This window comes from Phallusia mammillata, chromosome 8, assembly GCF_965637545.1.
Source record: "Phallusia mammillata chromosome 8, kaPhaMamm4.hap1.1, whole genome shotgun sequence".
Classification (NCBI taxonomy): Eukaryota; Metazoa; Chordata; class Ascidiacea; order Phlebobranchia; family Ascidiidae; genus Phallusia; species Phallusia mammillata.
The window spans coordinates 18,997,577-19,008,389 of NC_137259.1; the positions used below are offsets into that span (position 1 = coordinate 18,997,577).

The 10,813-nt window shown below is 37.9% G+C and overlaps 2 protein-coding genes across 2 annotated transcripts; one reads left to right on the forward strand and one right to left on the reverse strand.

Annotated features, from left to right (window-relative positions):
• Positions 1-285: 285 nt before the first annotated feature.
• On the forward strand, positions 286-5,234 carry LOC145203994 (protein ABHD18-like). Its single transcript, XM_080076386.1, has 3 exons — positions 286-1,245; positions 1,610-1,836; positions 4,009-5,234. Exons 1-3 carry the CDS (start codon positions 375-377, stop codon positions 4,234-4,236), a joined length of 1,326 nt encoding a protein of 441 aa, XP_079932512.1. The 5' UTR covers positions 286-374; the 3' UTR covers positions 4,237-5,234.
• Positions 5,235-9,260: 4,026 nt separating this feature from the next.
• Positions 9,261-10,813, reverse strand: LOC145205401 (uncharacterized). Its single transcript, XM_080078118.1, has 4 exons — positions 10,612-10,813; positions 9,865-9,981; positions 9,663-9,798; positions 9,261-9,391 (listed from the first exon to the last, which is right to left on the reverse strand). The coding sequence occupies exons 1-4, from the start codon at positions 10,754-10,756 to the stop codon at positions 9,298-9,300; spliced, it is 492 nt and encodes a 163-aa protein (XP_079934244.1). The 5' UTR covers positions 10,757-10,813; the 3' UTR covers positions 9,261-9,297.

Consider the following 10,813-nt stretch of genomic DNA (forward strand, 5'->3'; position numbering starts at 1 on the left):
TCGTTTTGGTAACTTTTGGCCACTATTTTATTGCAAAAATAAAATAAAATTTAAGTTTGCCCTTTTGTACATTGCAATTTTTGGCGATGAAAAACATTATTTCAGTTTGTTTAATCTGAGTCGCCATGTGGTCTTGCTGCAGCCTGCAAAGCTAAAGTTTGTTTTTTAGTACGTGACCTTGCGCACAAAGACGACGTTTGCCGCACCCGAAAGTAAAGAGACGTGAAAAGGCCAGGGAGGTGTTTGTTGTTTACTGATTTATTAACTTTGTTGTGTCAAATTTTAGTTGGAATTTTACCCAAGTTGTTGTTTGTCTACTTTAGTGTCCTGCGTAAAAAATAGGACGTTGTTTGAAGGTTGTTGTTTTCTGAAATATGTCAGGTCTTAGCAAGATTGACCTGTTCTATCGGAGATTGGTGTTGACCAAATTCTACACTGAAGGATGGGGAAAACCAGAGGAAATTAAAGAGATTTTGCAAATGCACAAACTAATCTCGAATCGAGAAACATGCTCAAAGTTAGTTAACCCTCATTACGAGGTTAAAATTGACCAGGAAATAAAGTCAAACAACTGCACTCTCGTAAAAGGCCATTTTGTCACTCCACTGATGGAAATTGTACCCAACCTTGTACCAAATTCAATTAAAGTTGCCAATTTTGAAGTTGTTTTGCCGAAAGGTAAAAGATTTGGCAAGTTAAGTAGCCAGAAACCTGCATGCATCCACATGGCTGGAACAGGAGACCATGGGTTCAGTAGAAGGCGGGAGCTTCTTGCAAAACCCTTACTAAACTCTGGAATAACATCTCTTTTGCTGGAAAATCCATTTTATGGTGTTCGGAAACCAAAAGAGCAATGGCGCTCAGGACTTCTAAAAGTAAGTGATCTGTTTGTAATGGGCTCGTGCCTTATTTTAGAAGCACAAGTGTTGCTTCATTGGCTCAAACAACTTGGTTATGGGCCTCTTGGACTTACTGGAATTTCAATGGGTGGCCACATGGCATCGTTGGCTGCAACAAATTGGCCGGAACCGATAGCACTTATCCCTTGCCTTTCATGGACCTCTGCATCTGTTGTCTGGACTGATGGTGTTTTAAGCAAAGCGGTCCCTTGGAGAGTCTTGGAGTCGCAATATGCTAAAAACCCGAGATATGAGAAAGAAATATTTGAACTCCTGGATGGAATTGACTCCTACAAATTGGGTAAATCATTTGGAAGTCAAAATGCTGTTGACAGCACAGACATCGGTATGTATCATATTTTACACCACAGACTTCAGACTATTCTGGTACATTGCATGTTTAATTTAGTTGCATTGTGATTTACAGCTACCTATTAGATTCTATGTGTCAAATTTATTGACATGTTACATCAAATTGCAATGACTTTGTTTGTACTACAGACAAATTCATTTAATTGCATAGGTATTGTAAAACTGTGACCTATCATTTCAAAAAAATGTCTGCTTAATTGCATACTCTGGGTAATGGCAAGAAAAAGCTTTGCAAACTGGATTTGCCATTGACCAGAATTGTCTAAATAAATCCTTGTATGTTATAAAACTCAAGTCTTTTTGTTACTGTTTTTTAAATGACAAGTTTTTGCTCATAGAAAAAAAGGAGGCCCTACAACACAACAGTGCAGAAAAATTGGATAAAGCACGAAGACAACAAGAAACAATCCAGTTCATGAGAGGAGTCATGGACCAAGTGACTCATCTTGGTAATTTTTCAAAGCCAGTCGATACATCAGCTGTTACATTTGTTGTTGGAAAGGGGGATGCGTATTTTCCTCGCTCTACTCTTAAACCTATGGATGAGGTTTGGCCTGGATGCGAGGTGGGTTTCATTTTAAAAGCATTCTTTGTACTGGTGGTGTCTCTTATGGGACAATAAATGCCAGGTTGTTATAATAAAAACTTCCAGAAGAGCTACATATCTGCCAATACATTATGTCTGGCAGCAACGGCTTATTTATGGGTCCCCTTCCCCGAAGGGGACACATATTGTTTTTGTCCATATTTTTTTCTTCTTTTTTCTGTCCAACGCTGGTTTGTGAGACGCGTTTGGTCAAGAAAGAGTGCTTTAAATTTATTCAAATTTTCATAGATGTTAGTTAATAATCCAAATTTGATCCTCTTCAAGTTTGACCCCGATTGACCCAGCGGTTCACCCACAGGCCCCCGAAACGTAAAATTTTTACGCTGGTTTGTAACGGTCATTTGGTAAAGAAAAAGTGCTTCAAATTTATTTAAATTTGAAAATATATTAGTCATCAATCTGAACTTGATCCGTCTAAAAGTTTGACTCCGAATGACCCAGCGGTTCACCCACAGCCCCCCGAAACGTAAATATGTCTAACGCTCGTTTGGTCAAGAAAGACACTGTAGGCAGAAGTCCCAAGAGAGTAACTCACTGGTTTACAATAGCAGGAGGGCTCAGCTTGACGTCGGAGAGACGTTTTACGAGACGTCGTTCCGGTGATTAGTAATCAGCTGTTTTGCACAGCAATGCTATGTCGTTTTATTAAGTTATCACTCACATTTTTAGTTTTGGTGAAGGTCTTACACCTATGACGTGATTTAAACCTAATGACCGTGCTTCGGTTTTGTATATGTCAAGCAAAACTTTGTTAATCAAAGTAAAGATAAAAAAATAAACTTGACTATTTTGCAAAATGAATGTTTTTTTAAATGCTCGTTGTCAGGCTGGCCCCCGCATGATCACGGGTTACTTAAGGTCAACTAGTAGGTATTACAATCACAGTTTAGAACTTTCTTTCGTCGTAGCGTTTTTTTTAACAATCAATTTAGGAATCAATGCTCAAGGCATGTATAAATTAGGCTTAACGGTATTGTTGAACACAAAGGGCGGCGTGCTATTGAAAACGGTGTCAAAAGGTCAAACAGTCGTTTGGCGTGTGCACCCTGAGAGGTTACCACAGGTCAATGGTACTCGTTTTGCGAAACAAAGTTAAATTGAAAACAATTTGTTATGTATACACTTGTAGCAAATTGCTTTTTAATTTAAAGTGTCTGTAACACAACTGTTACAGCTTTTTTTTATTGTTGGGTTAATGCTTTCTAAAAATTTGTCCTTAAGAATCTAAAAATCAACGCAACATTTGTTTACTGTAAATCCGCACAAACACGCATGTGGGGACCCATTTGTTTTTGTTTACAAAAACAATCATATGTGTAGATCAAATGATGTGTATAGTAAATTGGTAAATATCGTATAGAACAGTGCTTGTCAACCTTTTTTGAAGCGGTACACCCTTTTAACGTTCACTCAAAATTTGTACACCCCAGTGAAAAAAATGTTCAACCCTGTAACACACTGATTCTGTGGTCCTAACAGAAATAATGATGAGCAAAATACCAACAAGCCATAATCCACTTTCTACTTCAAAATGAACTACCATTAACATCGATTATGAAATGAAATGTTAAACTATGACGTCACAAATAGAGTTTTGTATCTCAAAATCTACGTACACTAATTGATATGCATGTTGTGCCATATATTGTACACTCCAGTCAGTCTGTTAAACTGAAACCTGCCTATTGTGATACCTAGTCATGGGTATATTATATTTTGTATCTGGTACACCCCAGTACACCCCATCAAAGTGGTACACCCTTTAAAAATTATGGTACACCCTGGGGTGTACAATACACCCGGTTGAAAAGCACTGGTATAGAATATATAAAATGGAAGTATATCAGAAAGCCACTCGTTTAGTTATGGTATGTGTTGTTTACAACTGGGGTGTTGTTCATGCTGTATCTTGCAAAATGCACTTAAAAAGCCAGAGCAGGACTTACTCACAATACATTAGTAGTTAATTACTTATTTTTACATACATTTTGCTTTGGTTTTTAAAACTCTATGTAACTTTTTTTGTGTAGATCAAATGGTGTGTATAGTAAATCGGTAAATATGATATAGAACATATAAAATGCAAAAATATATAGCAAAGCCACCTTACTAGTTTAATTTTTTTTGCAGATTCGTGAGTTCGATGCAGGTCATGTTGCTGGAATTCTGATGCATTATCCAGATTTTGTCCAAGCCATAATTGATACTTTTGACAGAGTTTTGAAGAAACAGGCAAAATTAAATAATCAAGTGAACAACTCAAACAATGTTATATTTCGACCTCCACAACCCACCTCAAAACTTGCCCTCCCTCTTTCTATGTCTGTCTGGTTAAAAGCTTTCGCCCTAAAATCCTAATAAGTTCCCAAACACAGCCTTATACCTGCGGTGCTTTTTCTTGTATGTTCATGCACAGTAAATTTTTTCATTTTAAATCTTCAAGCAATTTACTAAACTGTTCAAACAAAACCTGTTAATCTAAAGTTGTGTTGTCTTTTTCTTGTGCAACGAACTTTGTCTACAAAAGTCCTGTAGTATGTGCGAAGTGAAGTGTTGATTACCATAAGGTGCTGGACTTTTGAAACAACTTACATCAATTTCGCATTCGTTATGCTGTTATGTATTGTTTCTTTTCTTCATTTCAGGTTGGTACTGTGACTCGCAAAGGCCTGCTATTGTACTTGTAACAAAGAAACAACTAAATTATAAATCTTGTTCGTATTTATTAATTTTTTGAACAATATTTGTTATTTGCATTACTGTTTTTACATAGATTTAAACATATTCTTTTTACCCACTCATTTTGCCTCAACACACAAGTTGTGGGCCAATCTGCAATGAACATTTTTTTTTCAGTTTTCCGAAGTCAGGCACAACTTAAACCGTGTATCCTCACACGAACAACATTGATTTTAGCATGGATTACATCAGTGGTGTCAGAGTAGCGGTTTTTGCGCCCGATTGGGCTGGTTTCTGACCTCGAGTGGCGGGTTGCGTTATATTTACTTAGTTGGTACACAAACCCCTGTTTTGCCTGAGGGTTAACGTTAGTTGTCCGATGACGTCAATATTGCAGCAGCTCTGTATTTAAGTTCTTTACTTGCAAACGTCTTCCGTTGCCAGCCGGTATTAATTAAGTCGCTTACAGTGGTTATTATTCAACTGCCTGGAATTTACCTATCTTGTCAAACCATGTCGCGTTGCTTTTAGCGCCACCCGTTTCTTCAGCAGGATTCCACCCTCTCAGTCCCTCTTTTTCTGCGTTTTTACCGTTGCTCTACCAGCGTTAGTTTTATTTTAGAGTATTTTTTCGTGTACCCTGAAACACGCTAAACCAGACAATTGACAATGTCTAGGTCGGTTAAACGTTAAATAGGCCATTAGGAGTTGGTGCTGGACTTACCGCGACTGAGAGCAAGTCCGATGGCGCAGAAGAAAGTAAGAACAGCGAAGAACTTCATGTTTTTTGTCGTTGTCACTAAAGTTTGCAATGAAAATGGATTCTTTTGCTTCCGTTGGAACCTCTGTATCATCAAGTATAAGTGAATGTCTGCAATCATTGGTGGACTTATTACCAAGCCAAGAGCTGTTGGAATATTCACGCCACTTTCACGCAATAAGTTATTGTTGAGTTGAGTTGAGAACGTTGGTGGGACCAGTCGAGGGGCCTATAATCTAACCACCCACGTTAAGAATAAGGGTGGGTTTCGACACAAAAAAAAACTCCGAAAGAAACCCAGTCGGATAGTTTCAAGCGCCGGAAGGAAGAGCACACACACACATATAGGAAATGAAACTCTTACAGTCATAGGCGCCCACTTGCTAAAATCGGCGGGGAGGCAGAATTTTATACCTCGGTAATGACGAAAATATTTTCAGCCTGGACGTCACCTAAAGTCGCAAGTTACACCCTTTGCAGTGTTTCTGTACTGGTACACAAAACATTAGCAGGTGATGCCGACCCAACTATACAGTCATAATTTTTTTCTTTCACTGCAACAAAGTCATGTTTTATTTTTACGCAACAAGGCGCACATGCCTCTCAAAAGCCGTTGTAGTAATCGCTTCTTACGTTTCTAGGTCGTTTGGTTGGTTTCAACCATGTTTTCTATTTACGCAGCAACTTGCATGTAACGCATTTAAGTTTAGTTTATAAAGCCCGCGAAGGTTTTGTTCTTAATGTATATCATGGAAAATAACGAGTTAACCGTTGAAATTTAATTTGCCACGAAATTGTTCCCACAACAACATGTGGTCTTAAGTTTACCTAGTTTTACACTTCACAGGACGTATAAAATTGATTCAAAAACAATTTGTTACATCTCAGACAAGACTTGAAGTATCAATGCTTTCGTTACTGTGCGTATACAAGTGATGACATAAATGAGAAGTTAGTAATTTATGCCACAAATTTATTGTTTGACAGTAGCGCTATCTATTGTAGCTCCTGTTGGTCCCACAAAAGCGCTTTGTAGACCACAATTGCGGAACGGCGCTGCGTTTGTGCTGGTAAGCTAATATCATTTTCATGTTATGCGGCTCACCCTGAAAAAAATTGGCTACCCCCGTTGTAAACGATGTCAATTTCTATCGATGTTGATGACCTAGTTTTAGCAAACACTTATTGCATGTTTTTATCCAATGGCTCATTACTTATAACCAGGGTTGCCATCGACATGGAACTCGAAATAAGGACACACGAACAATTGGACTTTCATGTCAAACGAAACAAACGTTTTTGAACAAATCTTTGCATTTATACGAGCCTTGACATATCGCTTTGCCAAGGAACAATCTGTGTTCCAACTCCTTGGTTCGTAGAAAACACGTAGTGCATCTCACGACATCCCAGGTCTAGGTTTACTTTTATCAGGGATTTGACTTGTAATTGTTAAAAATAAGGACAGTTTTTAAAAATAAGGACAAAAACTTAGAAATAAGGACGGTATGGCAACCCTGTGACGTAACAATATGCGTTGTTTGATTTTTCAGAAAGGTCTGTCTGTTCAAACTAGGCGGTTGTTGACTGAGCAGTAGTACAGAGTTACTACAAAACTGTGTGTGCATAAATTAACGCAAAACTTGTTTATGACGTAGTCAGCGACGCAGATACCCGGGGAGGCGGCGCCTCCCCGCCTCCCCATAAGTGGGCGCCAGTGCTTACAGTAACAGTCTACTTAAAACCAAACTGCAGTGTTTTACTTTAACAGAGTTAGTGATTAAATCATTTACGGTAAATGAGGATTAAAAAATAATTTAAACATTTTGAAATGAGAACAAAAGCATCATTTATGAGACATATCAAGAACAAAAAACAAAACAAAAAAAGACAAACAAAACGGAAAATAAAAAAGCAAAAAAATGCGGAAATGAATGCATTTCCATCGGTTGTCGTCAGCCCAACTTGGGACGCATGGCAAAAGGACGTTTTAAACTTGTTATTTTCCTGCAACAAAAAACAAACAAACACGGCAACAGTTTACTAGTTCCAGGTTGTAGAGAACTCGTTGTGATCGACCATTAAGGTAGCTCTCAAACCAATCCAGTGCCACACCTCTAATCCCACAAGAATACAGTTTATTTATCATTATATTATGATCAAGTCTATGCCATAGACAGGAATATGCCCATAGTATGATGCTTTTAAACTTTAAGTAAATTAAATTGGTTGTAACATGGCAAGTCGAGTGTTGTTTTCTGAAGCCAAATTAGCAGTCAGTGAAAAAGTTTGTTGACCTTAAGAAAGAATATACTCTGTTAACTAGTTTAACTTCGCATTTACGGCTTATCGTTTCCATTAAAACCATTTCTGGTTTTTGACATATATGGCATTGATCGGTGTAACTTTACTGTCCACGTGTTCTCATGATTCAGTAGGCTACCTATTTAAAGCCTAAAATTCTTATGTCTAATTCTGAGAAATATCTGTTGGTCAGAAAGTTAAAAGCTACTTCAACCTAAATAAGGGGGCACGTAAACAACTCACTGATTAGAAACTGCCACCGCAAGTAGATCATGTTTTTTTTCCGGAACATTTTGTTGTAATCTGTTATAAGGTGCTGCAAACGCGCAGTGGTATCTTTCGACATTCTCGGTTTGATGCTGCAATTGTTAGTATTGAGTCGAAAATTGTTAAAAACCAATTGATGTAAATATCATAATACCGCGGCAGGGTTTTAGCCCTTTTTGTAGACTGTAATTCAGATTGATAGACTTTTTGAAAGCCTTTAACCACAGCTATGCGAATTACTTTAAGTTTAAACTTTACTACTCTGCAAGTTTTACGAGGTTACGCTTCACAAGGTCGATTGTTATGTAACGTTGTTCAGTTTAAATACAGCGACACGTAACGTAGGTGCTATGTTCATAAGTGATTTCTAAAGTTTGTTCGCATATGGCCTCATGTGTAGTTTAAAGTGGTTGAATGGTTCAAACGTTTACGCATCCTAATTTCAACAGTACGTGCAACATAATAGGCTGATCACCATTTACTAAATGAATTATCCAAAGTACAAAAAATCTGTTTCAACAAATGATTAAATCGCAAATAAACTTGGCATACTTAACGAGTGTAAACCTTAAATCCCTTTGTGCTTTGAAGTTGCAAACATTTAAAAGACGTCGACCTGATGAGAACAAGATACGTTTTAAAATTTATGTTGAATAATGTTATTTTGTTTTTGTTGTTTTTACGGCTTGTTGTGAATTGTGTTTGATGTGTTGCATACTAAATCCGCTTTTCTTTGTCGAAACCCTGATACCAACTTGCAAACTCCAAAACTGAACTCATGGTAGGGGTCAAAGAATGGTTGGAGCGCACCTAAAATTGCGTGAGTGCTCGCATGACTGAACACCAACAATGTGCAGACCTAAACCATTTTTTACACAAAAGATTACAAAAGCTGCAAAATGTTGAGGTAATCGGTATTTATTTAGTAACACACAGAGGTTGATAAACTGAAACTAAAGAAATCTGGCAAAATACATGGATCGATTTTCCACCCAAAAGAATGCATATTTCAGTTTTAAAACAACTTGATGGTTGGCAACGCAATGATTACTTGTACAGAGACCGGAATCAAACATACGTTTACATTCTCTAATGCAAATCACAATTACTGTCACAAATATAACTACACACTCTCTTGGAATACGGTTTACGTTCAAATATCATGCATCGCCTGCATAGAATTAAAAGAAAGCAAGTGTAAATTGTACAAACGGCATCGGTTGGCTTACAATTGTGAATTTTAACTGACGGTTCATATTTCATGTGTGTGTGGGTGCACGCCATTGAGTCACTTTAGCTTTTCGTTATTGAACCGTTTTAGTTTTACGTTTACACACACTTGCATTATTTACAACAAATAACAGGCGGTGTTAGTTACAAGCTTAAGAAGTTATCAAAGTTTTATACAATTACAAAGCCCACAAGAATGTAATCAGGAAAACCACAAGATCAACAGAAGCAATTAAACCATTTGCACTGCTGCACCCAGTTCCATAAGTTAATCTGCAAATAAAAGAGTTTCAGTTGGGATAATATATCTGACACATTAGCTTTTTTGCTTTCATTTGCTGCCATGGTCACCGGTCCCCTTGACTGCTTCTTTTGACTATTTCAATTCTCTCAGTGTGGAACGGTTCATCCCGATTTAAAATGCTTGCACAAGCACCATTTAAGTTAAGGGCTAAAGAAAAAGCTTTTTTTAGAAGTCTTTCGGAACTTGTCTGCACCGGCAACAAAGTTAAGCAAAACACAAACTGATTTTAAGTTTACTTACCCGTCTCCAGTGTGGTTTTGTGGGCAAGTACAAGATGCTCCCAGATCCGGTGCTGGGTAATCTTTACAGATTGCTTCGGGGATGCAGTTTGTACGAGTTTCTTCGCAATAGTCGGTGTCGGTGCAAATCGGAGAATCTGAGCATAAGGTGTAATTGAGATTGAAGTTAATTATGGATGTCTGTGCTTTGAATGATATTATACCTATTGTGTTTGAAGATATGTATCCCGTCCTGCATTCACATGAATATTGATTTCCTCTTCTGACACAAACTGAAGTATTGTCGCAAGAGTTGAAGTACGAATCACATAAACTCAAATCTGGGAAAAGAAAGGTAGCACAATTACTATTAGATACTGCCACATGGTTAAACACATGGGATGTTTTAATTCGTTGGACTTCAGGCAGGGATAGAGAACCTGTGGCGTATTTGAGGCAAACAGTGGGGTTTCCGATGTCAAAATAAGTCCTTAATATTGCACGTTGCACCAGTCGGGAAAAATATGTGAAAATGCCTTTTTTACCTTTTTTTTCTTGGCCAGCGGTTTCGAAATTAGGACCAACGGTTCCCTAATGGTTGACCGAGCGATTTCCGTGGGACTGCCAAGAGCTCATTGTTTTACAATCATATTCGTGTAACAAAGTTTGCGCATAACATAATGTCTTAGGCTTGTTTGTGATATAACAAACTGCTCTTGGATCATAGATTTGCTCAAACCAGCGAATCAAAGAGAAAATCCCAAACGTTGTGCTGTCAAATTTATTAAGATTTAACATTTTATTGAGCTTGCTCCGTGCTACTCGGGAATATAACAAAACAACCATTATGTGAAAAGTTGGTAACCTCTGTCCAAGGCCTACTGGAAATAGTCTACGTACCCAACATGTGTGTCGGTAAAATATTTGATGACCTTTAAAAAATCCACTCCTGCCATAAAGCAACAACTTACTTGGAATCCTAACTTCTTTGCTAACTTCACAACCACCAGAGGAGCAGTACGTTTGTGTCGTCACACTGTCGTACTGTGACATAACTGTGTAAGTATAGTTATGTCCCGGTAACAACCCGCTTAGTGCCACCTGGTGGCCGTTCATGGTGTTGTAACAAGGACTTTCGAGTTCGGAAAGAGGAACCGAAATTTCTGTTCTTTC

Excerpts from the sequence above, each read along its gene's own strand:
- LOC145203994 (XM_080076386.1), top strand. The coding sequence starts at position 375 with ATGTCAGGTCTTAGCAAGATTGACCTGTTCTATCGGAGATTGGTGTTG. Across the intron at positions 1,246-1,609 it reads TGTTGACAGCACAGACATCG|AAAAAAAGGAGGCCCTACAA; the intron begins GTATGTATCATA and ends TTTTGCTCATAG. Across the intron at positions 1,837-4,008 it reads AGGTTTGGCCTGGATGCGAG|ATTCGTGAGTTCGATGCAGG; the intron begins GTGGGTTTCATT and ends TTTTTTTTGCAG.
- LOC145205401 (XM_080078118.1), bottom strand. The coding sequence starts at position 10,756 with ATGAACGGCCACCAGGTGGCACTAAGCGGGTTGTTACCGGGACATAAC. Across the intron at positions 9,799-9,864 it reads CATATCTTCAAACACAATAG|ATTCTCCGATTTGCACCGAC; the intron begins GTATAATATCAT and ends CCTTATGCTCAG. Across the intron at positions 9,392-9,662 it reads CAAAACCACACTGGAGACGG|ATTAACTTATGGAACTGGGT; the intron begins GTAAGTAAACTT and ends TTTTATTTGCAG.